The 23003-nt window shown below is 38.3% G+C and overlaps 1 protein-coding gene across 1 annotated transcript in view; it reads right to left on the bottom strand.

Moving 5' to 3' along the window:
• Positions 1-254: 254 nt before the first annotated feature.
• The window catches only part of LOC122817578 (fibrillin-2-like), an 824173-nt gene continuing 801424 nt past the window's right edge, over positions 255-23003 (bottom strand). Inside the window, exons 63-65 of the mRNA XM_044090614.1 lie at positions 18749-18980; positions 8222-8396; positions 255-3455 (exon numbers count right to left, since the gene is read on the bottom strand). Coding sequence (XP_043946549.1) covers positions 3084-3455; positions 8222-8396; positions 18749-18980 — 779 coding nt within the window. The 3' untranslated portion in view covers positions 255-3083. The remainder of the gene's footprint in view (positions 3456-8221; positions 8397-18748; positions 18981-23003) is intronic.

Raw genomic sequence — 23003 nt, 5'->3', positions numbered from 1 at the left:
ATAAGATTTATTATTTCAATATTCACCACAAAAAGCACAATAAATGCCACATGCCTTTTCAGATATTTAGTGAACTGTTTTCTGAGAAAGTTAACTGCAACAGTATTTGCCAACCCACACTGTTATACAGTTAAATGTCTGTTTATAAAGATATAGATGGATACCTTTCATAAAAATGTATCTGTTTATGCACAGTTGTCAGAAAATTATGATTTTTCTAAACATGCTTTCCAGTTAACAACATCACAGAGGTATTTAATCCAAAATAATTTTATTTTGGCAGATATTTAATAAAAAAAATCCATAGAAATACCAAACAACAGGCTTCAGTTCTAACAGTGGATGTACCCAATAAACAAACAGGAGGCATTTTTTAACAGGGAGGGGATAAAGGAAATGTGTTTAAGCATATTAAGCTCATTCTGGCTTGCTGCACTTCCTTTCTGTAAACACATGGTTTATCACAGGTATGAAATGTTATCTAGACTTGTTAATAATTCATTGTTTCAGTGGTTCTGAACTATACTCCTATTCAATGTATGTGCATTGCAGATTAGCTTTCCTGTCATAGACTGGATAAATTATGAAAGCTTATGTATAAAATGTAAATAGGTAAAGCTTGTACTTAAATATCATGCATTTTAAGTCTGTAACAATATGCATTTTTGTACTACATTTAGACAACTATCTGTGAACATGATTCATGTAAAACATTTTCAAATCCTTTTAAAGACATGAATTTTATCAAGTGTTTAAAACCATTTTGGAAGGAAATACTGATGAGTGAACAGAAACCATGATCAGCAGTCTCAAATGAAAAGATGATAGCTACAATACTATACAATGACAGATTAAGACAATGCTTAAACACATTTTCATGAATTTCTATGAAGTGGCAAATGGTCAGCGTTTAAGAAGTACCAAACAAAAAGTTATACATGAAGGCACAAAAAGCAACTGTAAAACACTGGTTATATATAAATATTAAAGAAAAATATGTATACAGTGCAGTAACTGTGATGTTTTTGTACCAGCACCAACACTTTTAAAGTCATAAGCACCTTTAAATTACAAATACATTGTCAGGTAGTCATGTGATACCAAAGTGAAATAGCACCTTTCAAAGTTGTCATCTGGAACCGGGAGACAGAACCACTAAACTATATTCTAGCTAACCAACCCCCCCCCCCCCACCCCACATAAAAATGCAGTACTTTAAAAAAGAAATTCATACAAAATAGCTGTGGGACTCTTAACTGTACAAACTAATTATAACAAATTATTTCCATAACCAGTCAACAGTTCTGCTAGTCTATATGGCATCACAGTGCATCCATAGCAATGGTTTCTAGAACTTTTATTTATCTTTAACATAGCACCTGAACAGAAACTCAAAAAATAGTTTTAAAAAAATTCAACCTGAGTTTAACATCCCAGTTGTTTAAAGACAGAAATCTGCAAACTTTCACAAGCAGGCATCATCACCCAGAGAAAATAATTTTGGGCTCAGCATTCGACAAAATTCCTCATACGGATCTGCTATATTCCGAGCTGATTGTTATGTGCATCTAGGCTTCTGCATCTTCTGGTTTCAAAATGATTACCTACATTTATTGTCTGAGAACCCTTATTCACATTTTAGGTTACCATGTGGAAAAATAATAATTGTTGCTAGAGCTTCAAATTATTCTTTATAGTTTATTATATCAAACCTTGCTGGGACTCTGGATTGTTAGTTTGTTTAATGGACGGATTTTGGTTTTCTGTATTTGGCAAATTGGACCTTGATATGATGGTCAGTAACCCTAATACAAATGCACAATAAAAATATTTGTGCAACATGTCAGGAAAGTATCAAAGATTTTGCTTGAAATAATAACACTGTGCTTTATTAATGGCCAAATTAGGCAGTGAAACACATTTGAAGTCTTTGCCAACAGTTACCATAGAAACTGCCCCTGAATCCAAAATAATAGCAAAATGACTCCCAAAGCTTTATACAGGTAAAAGGTAGTAAAATGGAATGCATACATATATGCAAACCCCACAGTAAAAACCAAACGTGACAGTACCCAGTAAGCCCTGATTTATCAAGGTAACTAGAAACGAATAAATATAACCATAACAACGTGCTTATAAATGCTGGGTTTGAATTCCAACCACAATGTACTTATCATTTTCTCCTTTCAGCTTTGAGGCCAAAATGGCATAATTTCTACCCAGTGATATTTTTAAACCTATATGTCAGTCACCTGCAGCTCAGCTATGAGATGATTAATTAATACATACATCAACAGTTGTATGTCTTTAGTGTGGCCCTTCTAGATGAAGATGCTACAACAGTACATTATAGTTTTGCAGAGTGTTCAGAATATTGTACTAGTCAAAGCAGAAGAGTAATGCAGACTTACAGTCCTTCATAATATATTATTTACTGTGCAAGTCTATACTGCCTATTCTCCAGAAATGCCCAATTCTTTTTTATGGAACTGAGAACCGTAAGATGGCTGACAACATGGCCAGTGCAGCTTAGAATCCTTAGCTGACTTCTGAGAAATTTGAAATAGTGCCTTTCCATATAATATAACAAAAAACAAAACAAGGCATTTTAGAAATTCAACTCCTTCAGGGAAATACATTCAATGTGAACCACTGAGTTCTAGACACACTTTCATTTTTCGGGTATCATGTGCCATTCATGTGCTTCAAAGCACCTTGCGTTGGCACTACATGTGCAAGTAAAATACAGGAAAGCATTTACTCTTAATTGTTCAAATATGTGGAAGTTGCACTGTTTCTAAACCTGCTGACTTAACAAGTGGTAATGGCTGACAGGAGATATAGTCAAAAAGCCACACAATACAAACAAATGTTCAAAAATATAAACCTTTACAAAACCATTTATTAACAAAGTTATAAAAAATATATATGCTAAACTGAGGCCATTGTTTTCCTTCTTTTCTGACCAATATTACACATTTCCCATTCTTTTTACAGTTTGGTGCTGAGGTGCTGACAGATAAAGCTGGTAGGGGTCCCCCTTTTGTAATGAAAGTATTATCCGGTTTTCATTTAGTCTGCTGTTAATTCAGCTTTATTTCCAGGTTCATCCTGAGTGCTTCTCCAATTTCACCCAAGAGGTAGTTGATGTCATTCTTGTCCTCCAGTTTCTGCAGTTCAGGCTTTCGGTATAGTGGTACGCTTGCAATTTCCAGGCTGTAAGTACCAGGCACGACCTTCTTGCGGCTAAGATGAAGGTAGCTAAGTCCATCTTTCTGGTGAATGCGGAAGTGGCCTTCTTCATTGCCATAGGTGATGACATAGCGCACATGGTTCTCCAGTGGCTCAATGGCAGGCAGGAATTCCAGAATGTGCTCTCTGTTGATGACATCAGAAATGTTGAGGTTCATGCGGATTGGTCCATCAGTGTCCACACTGGCCAAGCTTATGTAATCCTAAAGGCAGAAAATATGGTACATTGCATCAGAAGTTATTTTTTATAGGTAATATAGTAATAACTGTTAGCAAGATTACAATTGCTTTCAAAGATAAAACAAGTATGTAGAATTCTAATACAAGTCTCAGTATCCAAGCTTAAGTAAACTTAATTAGATAAAGGGCGGTGATTGAAATGAAAATATGAATGCAAGATAATTCCAATACAGCAAATACAGAATGAGAAGGTGCACTCCAGGAGTGTGCTCTAAGTATATATTTTCAGCATTACGTTTTAAATATCTATTAATCTTTACCACTCCCCATAAATGACAGCATTCTGTTTTAAATATCTATTAATCTTTACCACTCCCCATAAATGACATCATAAGAAATTAACTATATTTTTAGTATTTTGTTTTAAATATCTATTAACCTTTACCACTCCCCATAAATGACATCATAAGAAATTAACTATATTTTCAGCATTCTATTTTAAATATCTATTAATCTTTACCACTCCCCATAAATGACATCATAAGAAATTAACTATATTTTCAGCATTCTATTTTAAATATCTATTAATCTTTACCACTCCCCATAAATGACATCATAAGAAATTAACTATATTTTCAGCATTCTATTTTAAATATCTATTAACCTTTACCACTCCCCATAAATGACATCATAAGAAATGAACTATATTTTCAGCATTCTATTTTAAATATCTATTAATCTTTACCACTCCCCATAAATGACATCATAAGAAAATAACTATATTTTCAGCATTCTATTTTAAATATCTATTAATCTTTACCACTCCCCATAAATGACATCATAAGAAATTAACTATATTTTCAGCATTCTGTGGTAAATATAGACTAACTTTAACTACATACATAAACTATGCCATCAGAAAGTAACTAGATTTTTTGCATACTGTGGTAAATATCTAACACTGTTAACTATTCTCCATATATTATATCATATATTATATTATATTGTCTACTTAGAGGCGATCTCTGCTTAACATACAAGGCCATGTCAAACCCTGAGCTGTTGGATATGCTCCACTTAAAGAAATCCCAATCCCTCAGAGCCACACACTCCAGGGATGTAAACCTTGTCATCACAATGAACAAAACATGTTGGAGGGATAGTTTCCTGACCCAGAGATTCCCCATACTCTGAAATAGACTGCCCATACATGTCAAGCAGAACACCTCCTTGGCCCTCTTCAAAAGGAACCCTGATGATTGGATTGGAGATAGGAAATTCACCCCGGGGATCATGTCAGTCGCCCTGCTAGACAGGGGTCCAGGGAAATAAATATTGTGGGAAGAAATATCCAGGGAATTGTTATGGCTAGGCTTGTATAGGCCCTAGGGCTGATAGCCTAGTAGCAACCTATGAACCTATAAGAAATTAAAATTGTGAAAAATTGCATGATGTGCATTAATAATGACATTTATACCAGAAATAAAAAAAAGGTCATAGATAATTCACATTCAAATAAATTTGTGTAGTTCAGTACAAACAGGAACATGAACTGCATTGTAGCACAGAATTATATTAAATGAGGCAAGTTAAACATTACTGAGAAGCAAACTTTTGTGTTAAAGTAGAATGAGTGAGTTAAAAAGATAGGAAAGACACTTAAACCGCATACATAATGCTTGTAGCTAAATTTGTATGTTTAAATACTCTGCATACCAAATGAGTGCATATGTGTTACCTGTCAGTTTTACAACTGGAGACACACCAAACTATGCAGTTTTTACTAAATGTTTGCTTCTTGGATAACACAACAAATCAGTTCTTTCATGTTACAAGAAATAGAAATATAAAGCTGTTGAATTATTACAAACAATACTATCTAGTAATTATCTGTGTACAGTATTTTCAGAATCTGAAGATCACAGGAACCTTGCCAAATACCATTCCCAAGAAGAACTTCCCTTCCAGAAGAGCAAAACATGTCAGGCGAAAGAACTTGTGAGAGCCCATCAACAAACATTAACACTATAACGCATTCCTTTCTTTTCTTTGCTCCACTCCCTACTGTCATTTTTATTTAATGTATAATAATGTTTACCTACCAAAGTTATGAATATGGAATCAGATACGGGGACTAGTACTGCACCACATACTTTCCCTGTCCAGTAGCACTTCTGATCTACACAATCCAGTCTTTATTTGTTCTATTTTTCTCTTCCCTCACCAATCTTTTATCAAACACACTGCATTTCTTATCATCCTTAAACATGCTTCTGTTTTCCCATATAACCTTTTATGCTGTTTTTTCTTCCCCATACCAGGAGCGTTTCATTTTCTACCTTCCTCCGCACTGTCTATACCACTTTCTGCTTCTCCAGTGCCACTCGTGGCCAACTTCATGCATAAAACAACAGCTTTTCTGGTCTCACAACCATCTCATCCCAAAGGCTTTGCCTTGCAATCTCCCTACATGTCCCACTTACAACCTAAAAACATTGATCCAGAGATTCATATCTCCATCGTCACCCACATCATCTGAACACCGCCCAGTAGTGAAGCGGGATTTGTGGGTGCACATACATTATGTCCATCGACCTCACCCTAGCTCTCTTTGTCTACAATAGTTCTTCTCATCTGTCAAACCCTCTTAAATTATTCAGGCTAGTTCTATTATGTCAGTACCACAACGATGATGCAGAAACCTTTTGCTGTAAGGTGTCCACATGAAGGAAAGCCTTTCTGAATCCCAGAGAGGGAGACAGAGAAAGAGATCATGAAATAGGAACAAGTGAGTTATATTCCCCTTCCTTTTAATGAAAAAACGATGGGATTCACTGTCTGTAAGCACTCAGTACATTTGGTAAAACATAGCAATAGGCAGTAATCTCAAAACAGAAAAAATAAAATATCCAACAACAGAATAGCAGAAGACTAATTCAATTAATGTGTTTGTTAAATGCTTTGTTCAACAATGTTAGATTACATCAAAAAAAGCTTTAAGCTCACTATGTATTCTAATAAAATCTTTAATACATAGTGTTTTTGTCCTTAACTGTCAATATGTTTCTCTTAGTTCCAGTGAATTATTAATGTCCTCTCCTGTCACTGAAAAGTAAACACATCTGTCACCACAAACACAAACTTCCTACAGTCTGTGCAGAACAAAGAGTGTCAGTACAAAGCATTATCTAATTTTGAAATGTTTTATATCACTAAAATATCCCCTAATATATTTTCTTAGCAGTTGAAGAGCTTTGTTTTTAAAAATTAATTTAATATTTATTTTTAAGACATTGTACCTGATTGATGTCAGCCAATTAATTAATTGTATAAACAAACTCAGTTCATTGGGTATATATCTAGGTTTAAGTGCATCTGTTTTAGTTCTGATTAAGACTAAAGTTGTTAAAACACTTAACTAACACATTAAACTGAACAACTCTTGCTATCCTGCTGTTGGATATTTTATTTTTTTCTGAGGGTATTCTAATCTTTCATTGTGGGATTTGGCAGCTGGTTTCTTTGTTTAGTTTAATAATCTTAAACAGCCTAGCATCATTTAAAAGGGATTTCAAAAGCTGTAAAATGCACATGGATTCTACGTAATGAACTTAATAATAAAATCCATACATAAAACTCCAACTTTTGAATTTAAGGACTGACCTCACAGCTGTTCAAACTTCAGCCCCATCTACCTTTAACATCTACACTAATTAGAGAAATTCCATTCTGCAATCTCCATACATGACATACCTACAGTTATGAAAAAGCTGTAAAGCAGCATTGGTGTTGTACTGCAGGAAGAGCGATTGGGCAGCACATATTGGTATGCAGAATGCATGAAGATCGATTGGACAGCACATATTGGTATGCAGACTGCATGGAGAGCGATTGGACAGCACATATTGGTATGCAGACTACAGCAAGAGCAATTGGACAGCACATATTGGTATGCAGACTGCAGGAAGAGCAATTGGACAGCACATATTGGTATCCAGACTGCATGAAGAGAGATTAGACAGCACATATTGGTATGCAGACTGCATGAAGATCGATTGGACAGCACATATTGGTATGCAGACTGCATGAAGATCAATTGGACAGCACATAGTGGTATGCAGACTGCATGAAGATCAATTGGACAGCACATATTGGTATGCAGACTGCATGACAATCGATTGGACAGCACGTATTGGTATGCAGACTGCATGAAGATCGATTGGACAGCACATATTGATATGCAGACTGCATGAAGATTGATTGGACAGCACATATTGGTATGCAGACTGCACGAAGATCAATTGGACAGCACATATTGGTATGCAGACTGCATGAAGATCAATTGGACAGCACACATTGGTATGCAGACTGCATGACGATTGATTGGACAGCACATACTGGTATGCAGACTGCATGAATAGCGATTGGACAGCACATATTGGGTATGCTGCTATGACCAATGGCTTATTATGTATGTATCACCTCTTGCCTTCTATTATCTTTATTTGCATTTCAAACTTTTGATTAAGAATAGTTGTGTCTGCGTAAATAAAAAAAAATTAAAGATTATAACATATTTTACATTTTAAACACATACAATCAACCACTAAAAAGTCTTCCCAGACTAAGAATTTTTTACTACAGAAATTGCAGGCAACCAAATACAAATTCCAGTAAAAAAGGTTTTGTATTATTACTTGAACTGCGTTCTTCAGCATGAGCTACTAGAGTTTGGATTTAGTTATCTGCATTTTCTGTTGATTTAATTTTGTTAGCTTTATCAACTTACATCCTGAGGTTCTGTTTGATTTCCATTAATGCTGCGTCTCTGACGGCCTTTCTTGGGAGACCCATTGATTTTGCACTCGTAGCAGACTTCAGGAGACAGGGCCGACTCATCGTCCTCCTCTGCAGGGCCAGCGAGGTACTGGTTTCTGCCGAAGCCCATTCCAGAAATGCAGTGCCTGTGGTCCATTTATGGTGGTTATGAGAAAAAATTAGGATCAGTTAGTCCAATTTGCTAATAACCAAATGCAGCAAGTCAGTAATGTAAATGAAATACATAGGCTATTCACAAATGTATGAAATGCCATATTTCTCACTCCTTAATATGACATTTAGCTTGTTTTTTCCTATTTTACTGAACACCTTTCATTCTAGCACAACTTTAATTAGTTTTCTGATGCAGTCAGAAAATTCTGGGTATTCCTTTTACATATTTCAAACACAGAAGTACAAATTAGTGTAAGTTTGGAGGAAAGCGAATTGACAATGTGGGGCCTACAACAGCATAATAATAGCATTTCCTGATCAAAACCTCCAAAATATAATGGTAAGTAATTAAATACTGTTTAAAAATGAAATTTGATTAAATTTTATTAGAACACAGGAGTGTAACATCAGTCATAGGATGAGTGCTTTGATCTGAACATGCAGATGTCTATTTACCTAAAACAAACACCATGTTATCTCATACAGTAAGCAGAACCAGCTAGGAAGTGAGGGACATAAGGGTTTGGCTGGAGGGACCCAGTGCAGTGAACAAACAAAGTAGGGCAGAGTGTCATCCTGTGACTGGAAGAGAATATCCATCAAAGTGAGGTAATATTTAGTATAGTAATAGGTTATAGTAATAGGTGTAGAGTCTCAGTGGGTGATAGGCCGGTAACAGGCTCCAGTGTGGAGGTTTGGTGTATAACAGACAGGTAACAGGCTCCAGGTGTGGAGTCTTAGTGTGTGACAGACAGGTAGCAGGCTTTAGGTGCTGTGTGGTAGGCAGGTGACAGGCTCCAGGTGTGGACTCTTGGTGTGCAGTAGGCAGGAATGAGATTCCAGGTGTGTTGTCTTGGTGTGTGATAGGCATGGTGAGAGAGAGTCTATTTGCTCTTTTTGGCTAGTGTGTGCCTGCCATAAAGCCTGGGCCCTGGACCAATACGCTACTCACAGGCCAGTATCCAGTTGTCTATCACGGGTAACCTAGGATAGCTCTGTTGACTGAAAGCTAGATGGAAAACTAATCAACCTGGCAAACATGAACTAAGGATCTCTAGACTCAATATAGGTTCACTGACAAAGACACAGCTTGGAAGTAGATGACATGATGGCAAGGAAAAGCCTAGACACCCTGTGTATACAAGAGATAAGATGTATGGGGCAGTGTAGCAAAGCCACATGACTTGGGATTCATAGTCTACTACTCAGAGGAAGAACAGACTGGAAATGGTGTGGGAACTGTGGTGAGGGAGATGCTTAAGAAGACAGTGAGGGATGTCATCAGAATTAGGAACAGACTCATGGCAATCAGCCTCTAGTGCAAGGGTAGGCCTATCTTCATAGCTCAGCCTATTCCCCACAGTGGGTTGTGATAACCAGCAAAACAGTGCATTTGTTCAACAGTTGTAGGACTTACTAGATACAGTAGGACAACAGGAACTATTGTTCATAATGGGGCATCTAAATGCACGTATTGGGGCAGACAGAGCAGGATATGAGGATTGCCTGGGTCTACATGGTTTGGGCAACAGGAAGAAATGAGAAGTTATTCTAGAATGCTCTCTGGTAAATGGCTTGATGGTGGCCAACACATAGTTCAGAAAGAGATAGAGTGACAAGATCACCCACAAAAGTGGTCAATATGCATATCATGTAGACTTCCTCCTAATAAGGAAAGGGCATAGGGAGAATCGGTGATTCCAAACTCATCCTCAGTGAGACAGTCTGCCCAGAGCATAATTAACTGGCTGCCACAATCAGATGCAAGCAGTGGTCAGAGAAGTCCCTAAGTCAACAAAGTTCAGGCTGATGACCTGGAAGTTGACTATTCAACAGAATGGAAAACACAAAGAGAGAGAGAGAGAGAGAGAGAGACAGAGAGAGAGATATATGCCAGATGACTGGACAATAAGCATACTAGTTCCAGTGTATGAGAACACAGGAAACATTCACATCTGTGGGCAATACAGAGGTATCAAACTCCTGTTATACTACATGAAAGTTCTGGTGAGGGTGATTGATAAACATGCAGATTAGTACTAACAATTAAGTTGGGAGATGAGCAGTTTGGATTCAGATCGGGATACAGCACAACTGACCTGAAGCTTACATCAAGACAGATAGATGAAAAAAAGCTATAGATAAGGAAAGGTTCAACTGGGGATTCCTATACTTGGAGAAAGCATATGACAAGGTTCCAGGAAAGCTGATTTGGGCAGTCATGTGGTGGTTCAAAGTCCCAGACACATTGGTCCAATTAGAGCAAGCTATATACAAGGACCCAATGAGTCAAGTCCAAACAGTGTTTGGTCTCACAGAGGGGTTCCCAGTGAGAGATGGTGTGAATCAGGGTTCAACTCTAAGCCCACTGCTGTTCATATTGGTGATAGACTACATAACAAACAGGTTGGAGGGGACAGATCAGCAAAGCTGCTGTATGTACACAATGTGGCATTACGTGGAGGCTCTGAAAAAGAACTTCAGTGGATGATAGGGGGATGGAATGCAAAACTACAGGTACAAGAGATGAAACTGAATACAGATAAGACAGTTGCAATGTCAGCAAATGGAGAAATCAGAAGAAGACGGTGAGAATTAAAACAGAAGGGAAAACAGAGGAATAAGTTAGAAGCTGAAAGTATCTGAGCGAGATGGCAGAGGAGAGGAGATATCTGACTGAGGAGGTCAAAGCTAGAATCAGAAGGGCTGCAGCCAATGGGCAGTGTGTAACAGAAGGATGCCAAAAGCTGAAAAGTAAGGAGTACTAAACAGCGATGTGACCAGAACTAATGTATGGTACTGAAACCTGGGCAGTAAAGGCAGAACAGCTGAGGAAGCTAGAGGTGATGGAGATTAAGTGCCTCAGATGGTTGCTAGGATACACAGCCTGGGACAGATAATGAAATGAGGAAATCAGAGCAGAAGCTCAAGTAGCTCCAATTGCAGAAAAGATCAAAGAGAACAGATTACAGTGGTTTGGGCACGTGCAGGAAAGCATAAGAAAATCTGGTGACGAAAACATTGGGACAGGCAGGAAGAAGTCAAGTGATCTACAAGGCCATGGAACATATTATCATGGAACCTGATCTGCAAGGCCTTGGAACGTATTATCATGGAACTTATAAAAAAAGACATTGGCAACCTTCAAACACTGGACCCCATGCAGTTTGGGTTCATGAAGGGCTGATCTTGTCTCCTAAACCTGATTGACTTCTTCAAATGAGTCTCCAGAGCCATGGACAAGGGTAAGGTGGTCCACACAGCCTATCTGGACCTTGCCAAGGTCCTCAACACCATTCCCCACTTTGGAATCATAGATAAAATTACTAAGCTGGGCATTAATCCCTACATCACTTGATGGGTTGTCAACTGGCTTACTGACATAACCCACACTGTAAAAGTAGCCGACTCCAAATCTAGCTCCAGACAAGTGACAAGTGGAGTACCTCAGGGTTCAGTCCCGGGACCGCTCTTGTTTGGCATCTACTTCTCTGAAGTACAGGCCAACACTAAGGGACTCTGGCTAACAAAGTTCACAGATGACTGCAAACTGGGAGCCATTATTGAATCCCCAAATGATGTGGGTATTCTACAAAAGGCCTTACAGAAACAAATGCTTGGTGCCAGAGCCATGGGCTCAAGCTTCAATGCCAAGAAATGTATAGTTATCCCCTTTGAGAAAAAAACATGTACCCGTCAATTACCACATAGGTGGCAGTACACTAAACACCAAAAGTGTGATAAGAGACTTAGGACACAGGTGGACAGTGGTCTCACCTTCGATAACCACATTGCCACAACAGTCATGAAATCCTTCTATGTGGCACACCTCTTCACTAAGGGCTTTTCATCCAGAAAAAAGGAGGTCATTGTCCCACTGTATTCATCCCTCATTAGACGCATTATAGAATGCAACGCCCTTTTGGTATGTACCTCTCAAGACATCTGCAACAACTGTAAACGCCGCAGAAATACCTCACTAAAAGAATCACATGCCTAAAGCAGATGCCCTATGCTGACCATCTAAAATAACTCCACCTATACTCTGTCGCTTATCATCTACTCAGAGACGATCTCTGCTTAACATACAAAGCCATGTCAAATCCAGAGCTGTTGGACATGTTACTCTTAAAGAAATCCCAATCCCTCAGAGACACACTCTCCAAGGATCTAAACCTTGTCATCACAATGAACAAAACATGCTGGAGGGATAGGTTCCTGACCCAGAGACTCCCCAGACTCTGGAATAGACTGCCCGTACATGTCAAGCAGAGCGCCTCTTTGGCCCTCTTCAAAAGGAACCTTGATGATTGGATAGGAGATATGAAATTCATCCCGAGGATCATGTCAGTCGCCCTGCTACACAGGGGTCCGGGGAAGTAAATACTGTGGGAAGAAATATCCAGGGAATTGTTATGGCTAGGCTTGTACAGGCACTAGGGCCGATAGCCTAGTACCAACCTATGAACCTAAGTGGAACTGAAGATGTCCAGTAAGGAGGTGGATGGATTGTGCGACAGTCAGGCATGATTCTTGAGGAAGGCAGGAGAATAGGACTGAACTGAGAGAGATGGTGATAGTTGGTGTAGCACCCCAACCCCATGTAGAAAAATGGGAAAAAGGGGTTGAAGGTGACGATGATGTACTAAGAGCTCATGTTTTCATGGGATCAGGGTGGCGACTTTATCTCACATACCTGTGGGTCTGCCTTCACCCTCTTAAGGCGGTGGCCACCAACAATTAAGCATAGATTCCAACTGCCATGTAGGTGGATAACTACATAGACATCCCCTGTCTCACACTAACATCTATCCCACACAGTTGATAAGGAATTGTATTAATAGTCTAACCCTACTCTGCAGCAGCCTGATGTCTGCAATGTTCTCATAATAACATCCCACTGATTTAGGCTTGTGTGCACAGCTTAATAGGCAGAGACATCTCATCCCTTACTGACACCTGTTTGGGCGCCTGCCTCTGTTAAGTGCCAGTTATGACCTTCCTGGACCCAGAATGAGAGTGACAGAGTCAGTACCCCCTCCCACCCTCCATGGGCAGATTCTCCACCATTTAGACCAGTATTCAAAGCTAAATATCTGGTTTCAGTCATGGCTTTACCCCTATGCACAATGGAGATGGTATAGGAATGGAAATAGTGTTAATGATACTGTTTTGCATGGAATACTGCAGCATGGAAATAATGCTCAAAATACTATCACATTGAATACTGCAGCATGGAAATAATGCTCAAAATACTATCACATTGAATACTGCAACATGGAAATAATGCTCAAAATACTATCACATTGAATACTGCAGCATGGAAATAATGCTCAAAATACTATCACATTGAATACTGCAACATGGAAATAATGCTCAAAATACTATATTACGATGAATACTGCAACATGGAAATAATGCTCAAAATACTATATTACAATGAATACTGCAACATGGAAATAATGCTTCTGATACTATTTCACACAGAATGCAGCAGCATGGAAATAACGTTAATGATTCTATTTTATATTGACTACTGTAGTGTAGAAATAATGCTAAAGTTACTATTTTACATGGAATACTGTAACACAGAAATCTTGTTGATATTATTTTGCAAGAGTACTATAGTATGGAAATAATGTTAATGCTACTATTTCTCATGGAATACTACAGTATGGAAAGAATATTAATGAGATTATTTTGCATGGAGTACTACAGCATGGAATTAAAGCTAATGACACTATATTACATGGAAGACTGTAGCACAGAAATAATGCTGATGCTATTACTTTACATGGAGTTGAAGTATGGAAATAATGTTATTGTTACTATATTAAATAGAACATGTACCCAGTAATACCTCTGCAGAATGTTATTGGGTACATGCTTCATGAGAAACCTGATTATTTTACTATTCTGGTTTTGCTTTGGTTCAGTCTACTAAATCAGTTACCAAATGGAATAAAATAAAAATAAAGCATAAGCCATGGGAACTTTATGTTCAATTCCAACAGTATTAACTCTAGCACATCCGCCTGTTTGCTCCTCTTTGTGTAAAGCATGGCTTTGTTTTTCACATATGGTACTGTATCTTATGTCTTCTTTGGTTGCACACACCACTGACTTTTCTGTTTTCTCACTCCAGAGCCATTACTAGGCCACCTGGTAACCTGGGCAGTCCCCAAAACAAAGGTCATCTCCCAAGTTGAGGAGGAAAAAAAAAAGATCTTCTCCAAAGATGAGGTTTAGGACCAAAACAAAATGAAGCTAACAGGTTTTACAGGTTCTTGATGCAGTTAATAAATACATTTTTAGCATACTGTCCTATTTTAATAACTACTGCAAGAAGTTTGCCTAAGGTGTTTGCTAAAGCTACTATGTAGAGTCACTTAAGAGGCCACAATATCACAAACAGCTTCTTAAATGAATGTCAGGAGTCCACTCTTGCACCATTAGATGCTGCGGATTGCTTTACCTAACAGTTACACCCAGAGGCACCCCCCCTCGCCCTGCCCTACATGGAACTTTGCCTAACTCAGCCTGTTTAACAAACAGCAGAAAGTCCAAGAGTACTGTTTGCTGCTCCTGGAATTACCACTTTTCTCTGTTGGCTTCACCTGTGTCCCTTTGAGTGATCCAGCAAATCTCTAGTAAGACATCTGCCTCATATCTCCAGGGTCTAGGGTTCATTATTAAATTATGATCACCATTTCTATAGACTTTTCTTATTGTTCAAATTACTTAATTTTTTTCCCTTCAGGGTATTCCAGTTACTTTGTACTTCATACAACTGTACTAGTTGACAATATATGTATTTAACTTTACCTTTGTGGTCTGACTGGCAGCTGAAATGAATATACAGACCATTCCACTTACATGAGTAACAAACAATTCATGAATAAATATTTTACATGTATCAATGAAGGTTACTGTATAGAGCCAGATAGGAAGTATCTCCAGCAGAATATACAACATGGCCTGCAGGAGTCGCTAGTATTGTCATGGGATATGGAGTGGTAGTGATATATGAGTAGTCAGAGATTTAATATTAAAGCAAGTCTGGGAGAGCAAAATTAAGAAGACTAGAGTATAGAGTAGACAGATAATGACTGCAAAATAAGCCACATGACATCTTGGCTATAGTATGTGGCTACTGCTAAATGATGATCCAGACATGGTTCTGTACAAAACAGGGACCAATAGATTAAGTACAGGTAGACAGTTATGGTGCACAGTAATGATATGCCAATGTCCCACATTAATGGCTCCGGCAAGACTTAATGAAACTACCATGCACAGTGAAGATAGGCCAATGTCTCATGGTAATGCCTCCTGCAAGACTTAATGAAACTACCATGCACAGTAAAGATAGGCCAATGTCTCATGGTAATGCCTCCGGCAAGACTTAATGAAACTGCTATGCACAGTGAAGATAAACTGCAAACTGTGAGCCTTTATTGAATCCCCAAATGATGTGGATACTCTACAAAACCGCCTTACAGAAACAGATGCTTGGTGCCAGAGCCATGGGCTCAAGCTCAATGCCAAGAAATGTACAGCTATTCCCTTTGGGAAAAAACATGTACCTACAATTACCACATAGGTGGCAGTGCACTAAACACTGAAAGTGTGATAAGAGACTTAGGAACACAGGTGGACAGTGGTCTCACCTTCAATAACCACATCGCCACAACAGTCAGGAAATCCTTCTATGTGGTACACCTCATCACTAAGGGCTTTTCATCCAAAAAAAAGGAGGTCATTGTCCCACTGTACTCATCCCTCATTAGACCCATTACAGAGTATAATGCCCCAATTTGGTATGTACCTCACAAGACATCTGCAAAAACTGGAAAGGCCACAGAAATACCTCACTAAAAGAATCATCACAGGCCTAAAGCAGATGCCATATGCTGACCATCTAAAAAACTCCAGCTATACTCTGTTGCATATCGTCTACTCAGAGGTGATCTCTGCTTAACATACAAGGCCATGTCAAACCCAGAGCTGTTGGACATGCTACACTTAAAGAAATCCCAATTCCTCAGAGCCACATGCTCCAGGGATCTAAACCTTGTCATCACAATAAACAAAACATGCTGGAGGGATAGGTTCCTGACCCAGAGACTCCCCAGACTCTGGAACAGACTGCCCATACATGTCAAGCAGAATGCCTCTTTGGCACTCTTGAAAAGAAACCTTGATGATTGGTTGGGAGAAAGGAAATTCACCCGGGTATCACATCAGTCGCCCACCTAGACAGGGGTCCAGGGAAGTAAATAGTGTGGGAAGAAATAGCCAGGGAAGTGTTATGGCTAGGCTTGTATAGGCCCAAGGGCTGATAGCCTAGTACCAACCTATGAACCTATGAACCTATAATGCCTCTGGCAAGACTTAATGAAACTACCGTGTACTGTGAAGATATGGCAATGTCCCATGGTAATGCCTCCGGCAAGACTTAATGAAACTACCATGCACAGTGAACATATGGCAATGTCCCACGATAATGCCTCTGACAAGACTTAATGAAACTACCATGCACAGTGAACATATGGCAATGTCCCATGATAATGCCTCTGGCAAGACTTAATGAAACTACCATGCACAGTGAAGATAGGCCAATGTCTCATGGTAATGCTTCCAGCAAGACTTAATGAAACTACCATGCACGGTGAAGATATGGCAATGTTCCACGGTAATGCCTCCAGCAAGACTTAATGATACTACCATGCACAGTGAACATATGGCAATGTCCCATGATAATGCCTTCGGCAAGACTTAATGAAACTACCATGCACAGTGAACATATGGCAATATCCCACGTTAATGCCTCCGGCCAGACTTAATGAAACTACCATGCACAGTGAAGATAGGCCAATGTCTCATGGTAATACCTCCGACAAGACTTAATGAAACTACCATGCACAGTGAAGATAGACTGCAAACTGGGAGCCATTGTTGAATCCCCAAATTATGTGGATACTCTACAAAAGGGCCTTACAGAAACAGATGCTTGGAGCCAGACACATGGGGTCAAGCTAAATGCCAAGAAATGTATAGTTATCCCCTTTGGGAAAAAACATGTACCCATCAATTACTACATAGGTGGCAGTACACTAAACACCGAAAGTGTGATAAGAGACTTAGGGACACAGGTGGACAGTGGTCTCACCTTCAATAACCACATTGTCACAACAGTCAGGAAATCATTCTATGTGGCACACCTCATCACTAAGGGCTTTTCATCCAAAAAAAAAGGAGGTCATTGTCCCACTGTAATCATCCCTCATTAGACCCATTACAGAGTATAATGCCCCGATTTGGTATGTACCTCACAAGACATCTGCAACAACTGGAAAGGCCACAGAAATACCTCACTAAAAGAATCACAGGCCTAAAGCAGGTGCCATATGCTGACCATCTAAAAAAAACTCCAGCTATACTCTGTCGCATATCGTCTACTCAGAGATGATCTCTGCTTAACATACAATGTCATGTCAAACCCAGAGCTTTTGGACATACTACACTTAAAGAAATCCCAATTCTGCAGAGCCACATGCTCCAGGGATCTAAACCTTGTCACCACAATAAACAAAACATGCTGGAGGGACAGGTTCCTGATCCTGAGACTCCCCAGACTCTGGAACAGACTGCCCATACATGTCAAGTAAAGCGCCTCTTTGGCCCTCTTCAAAAGAAACCTTGACGATTGGTTAGGAGAAAGGAAATTCACCCTGAGGATCACGTCAGTTGCCCTGCTAGACAAGTGTCCAGGGAAGTAAATAGTGTGGGAAGAAATAGCCAGGGTATTGTTATGGCTAGGCTTGTATAGGCCCAAGGGCTGATAGCCTAGTACCAACCTATGAACCTATGAACCAATAATGCCTCCGGCAAGACTTAATGAAACTACCATGCACAGTGAACATATGGCAATATCCCACGATAATGCCTCTGGCAAGACTTAATGAAACTACCATGCACGGTGAAGATATGGCAATGTGCCACGGTAATGCCTCCGGCAAGACTTAATGAAACTACCATGCACACTGAAGATAGGCCAATGTCTCTTGGTAATGCCTCTGCAAGACTTAATGACATTGGTTTAAAGTCTCATATCAAGGTCTGAAAATTAAAATGTTTTATGTCTTTGCAGCACAAAAGTAAGAGGATGCATGACATTTATATTACAAATAAACAGCCTTTCAAAATGACTATATCAGAACCATGTAATTTAAACATAAAGTGATAATATTACTTCACATCCTGGTTGTATATCAGATACACTAATCAAGTTAATCAGTGACAGAAACCATGCAACACTTACCCCTGTCCAGCTCTGAAATATCCACCAGGGCAGCCACATAGGTAACCACCTTCAGTATTTGAACATCCGTAAGAGCATGCGTTACCCGAGGCAGAGCATTCATCTACATCCTGGCATCCTCCGTATGAGGAGTCAAAGTCAAAGCCAGATGGGCACACACATTTGAAGCCACCTAGGGTGTTGTGACAGGAAGCTGAACCACAGGACTGTGGGTTGGAACATTCATTTTCATCTAGAAGTAAAACACAGTGGTGCAAGTTAGGACAGTTTGACCAATGACTTCACTTACTACTGCCATAACAGTAGAGAATATATATATTTGGAAGCAATGGGCATTGCATGTCACTATTTTAACTTGCAGCCTATAAAGGAAACAAAGAAAATACATTCATTAAATAGTTATCTGTTATAATGTATTCTTTTGTTACATTGCAAAACTTTGAGAGAATTGTGGCTTCATCACATGGGGAAGTAACAACATCTGTACACTTGTGAACGTAGGAACTTTAAAGCTTTATATAGTGGTTATTTCTTATCTTTAATCATGAGCAAATGTGTGAAATTTTACTTTCAAGACTAGTTATTCAAGGAACTGTGCTAATAATTAAAAAACAACATAATTCCCAGATGTAGCCACACTTTTTCATTAATAAAATAAAAAAGAGTGCTTAATATAGTAAGTGTTAAATGCAACAGATTAAATAAAGTTCAAATGGTAACAAAGAAATCATATTTTCACATTTGTTTTAATTATTTTTAAGGGAATGGATATGCAAGTCCTATTCAGGGATACAAAGACAATGGGCTGGATTCACCAGTGCCTACAATAAGGGTCCACTAAATGTTCACCATTCTGATTGAATAGACAACACAAGCACAAGTCCCACCTTCTTCCTCCTGATTTTAGTTTTACTACTGATTTTCTTGCAACCTGAAATATCAAGGCAGATTCATAAAGTTTACCGTAATGTATGGACTATGTCTGCACTTAGTCTAATCTTTCTGAGTGAATAAGTAGCACAACATGTGGTAGGGATGTTCCTGAATACAGATTTTGTACACTTCGTTATACTTAGTGTAGGCATTCATGGATCTATCCTAATAAGTCCAATAACAGCCATCAGTGCCATCCGGTTAAGTGGATATTGGCCATGCACTCAAGTGTACAATAGGAAATGATACTGAATGTAGAATAAACAGAACAGTTAAAGTCCTGCAGTGGGTGTACCGAAGTTCAGATGACCTGCAGATTTATTACCGGTGGAAGGAATATCATAGCAGTCACAGGCAGGCAGTCTGATTTATAATTTTCTTGTTAGAGATTTCTCTTCATATGAAGGTAGGATGATTGCCTCAGGTCATTGGAGATCACAGACTTGGTTTTCATCAATACTGTTGCAAATTATTGTCATAGAGGTTTGAAGCCTGTTTACTGTATATGTAGGTCATGCAGCAAAGTAAAACGAAGGTAGAATAATGCAGTTAATTAGCTACTGTATTCCTTGTTAAAGCCCAGCTGCTTATGAAAACTGGGCACATTAATCAGTGAGAAATTCAGCAATGGTGCAGCAGTGTCAGGAATGTCACTGGTGCAACAATGTCAGTGATGTCACTGGTGCATTAATGTCATTGACATTACCGGTGCAACAATGCCAGTAATGTCAGTAGTGCAACAATTTCAGTGATGTCACTGGTGCATTAATGTCAGTGATAGCACTGGTTCATTAATGTTAGTGATGTCACTGGGGCAGCAATGTCAGCGATGTCAGCGATGTTAGTGGTGCAACAATTTCAGTGATATCACTGGTGCAGCAATGTCAGTGATGTCATTGGTGCAATAATGCAAGTAATGTCAGTGGTGCAACAATTTCAGTGATGTCACTAGTGCAGCAATGTCAGTGATGTCACTTACTGCATTGGATTTAGGGATGTCCACAATGCCGTACCCCCTGAATGTATTAAGTATCCCCCTTCTGTGCATTATCTTAAGGGAAATAAGTAAGCATGTGGTGTTAAGATTATAAAGAAGTTCAGTTTCCTTGTTTTGCATAGAAAACTTTTGTTTCTGAAATTTAATATATTTAATTTATGGAGGTGCAGGGCACTTATTGGTGAGGCTTTGGTGTAAGAGCTCTATGTGTCCTACACCTTGTCTGTGGCTAAAGATATTGGAAATTCAAAAAATATCTCAAAAAGGAAAGAATATAAAACCGTAGGTATGTCTTGTCCTTTGTACATTCAGTCAAGTAAAGTCAGTTAGCAAGTGGAGAATTTTCTCCTTGTTCATTTTAAAGGAGCTGTATAGTCTGCTGGAGGGTATTTTAAGCATGTTGATGGTTATACAAATTTATACTGTATACCTTCACTAATTTTGTAGTTGTTTTCCAACTTCAACACTTGCATTGTGAGTGTTATTAAATTATGAAGTTGGGTCCCTATGAATTCCATCTGCAGGAAGTGCTGAGGGCAGCCATGTTTATCTGTTGACATCAAGGTGGTTAAAAGGAAGTAAAATGCAGCTGAACATGAAAGGCTATAGTAAAAAGAGAATTATACAAGTAGTAATAAAGCAAAAAGAGGGAGAATGTAAAGGTAGATTCCAATACTTTGCATAAGCTATTCAGCCAACAAACAAAACGGCACGCTTTTCAGCTAACCAACAGTTCAGAAGTACGCTTTTCAGCAAATAAACAGTTCAATGTCTCTGTTACCAGTCGACAACACAAATGGAGAGCCCTTCGGCACAGCTATTCCATTAAGTTAGAGGCTGTTCTTACTTCTCTTAATCCACTAATATTTTCAGGATCACCTTAATTTACTAAATCAAATAATAAATAAAGCCAAAAAGACACGATAAAGGCTTTATTTAAAACACATAAAATAGGCTAGCGCTTTCACCCGTAGGCTTCCTCAGGCCACTGACTCTTAACAATTTGCAATACCTTTTTATACACATTCAGTAGCAATTAACCTCTAATCAATCCTCATACTTTAATTAATGAGCAGTCATTTAGTTAAAGAAACATAGTCATCTAAAAATTTCAATACCATGAGCAGTCATTTAGTTAAAAAAAAATATATATAGTCATCTAAAAATTTTTTCAACACCACGTAAATATTTTAAACTAAATTCACATATTATATCTATGCTTATGTGCTATAAATGCATACAAACAAAAATATATAAAAATATATATACATATACAAAATATATCTAAGATATGTATAAAATTAAAAATAATACATTTATATGTGTACACATGTACGCGTATGGCATATAGTATAATATGCTATTGATCACATTTATCCATATAACTTGATATCAATTCCATATTAACATAAATATAAATAAATATACACCCTTATATGAAATCCACATTCTTATATAAAATCATAGGATATACACTACTGCCATACTTTCTGTTTATAAATTCTACCTTGTAGCTTCCTGCCTTTTAGGGCTGGCTTTATAGGAATCCTATCATTCACCCTGGTGGTTGATCAGCCCTAAATCTAATTATCCATTTCATTTCATTTTGTTCAGTTCTATTAGCGATGTCCCCTCGTCTAATAGTGACCTGATTACGCTGAATTACCATAAACTTAAACTTGTGTTCTATGGAAGTTTCCATTATGTGTTTGGATAGTGCATTATTACTCATATTCATCTTAATATTGTATAAATGTTCTCTAATATGATCTCTCAATCTCCGGTCTGTCTTGCCTATGTAGAAAGCTGTACAGCTCTCACATACGGCAAGATAGACTATGTGAGATGTATTACATGTAGCTTCTACTGAGAACGTATAGCACTGCTGTGTCGTAGGATGTACAAATCTTGCTGTATCATTTATCAACGGGCAATACCTGCACTTCTTACATGGTTTTGTCTTTCCAATATTTTCACATATGTTCTCCTTCCCTACCTTATTAGGGCCACATAGCATCCTATACAAGTTTAGTTTATTTTTATATATAAATTTTGGGCAATTACCTACTACATTTAATATTTTAGAATCCACTGTTAGTATTTCCCAATACTTCTTATATGCTTCTCGTACACCTGCCACATCTTGAGTATGGTAAATACACACCTTAGTTTTCTCAGAATCATAATTACTGTGTTCTTTAATGTCTGTAATTCCTACCATTGTATTCATATCGGCAAAGTATGGATGTGCGATATTTTCCCTCAGTTTATCAATATTCATAAATCCTTCTTTTATCTCATCTAACCTATATGATCTATCCAATA

Source organism: Protopterus annectens, chromosome 13.part0 (genome assembly GCF_019279795.1).
Source record: "Protopterus annectens isolate FY-2018-M chromosome 13.part0, PAN1.0, whole genome shotgun sequence".
In the NCBI taxonomy this organism is placed as follows: Eukaryota; Metazoa; Chordata; order Ceratodontiformes; family Protopteridae; genus Protopterus; species Protopterus annectens.
The sequence above is the reverse complement of the archived record's forward strand: the minus strand, read 5'-3'. Positions and strand labels throughout refer to the sequence as shown.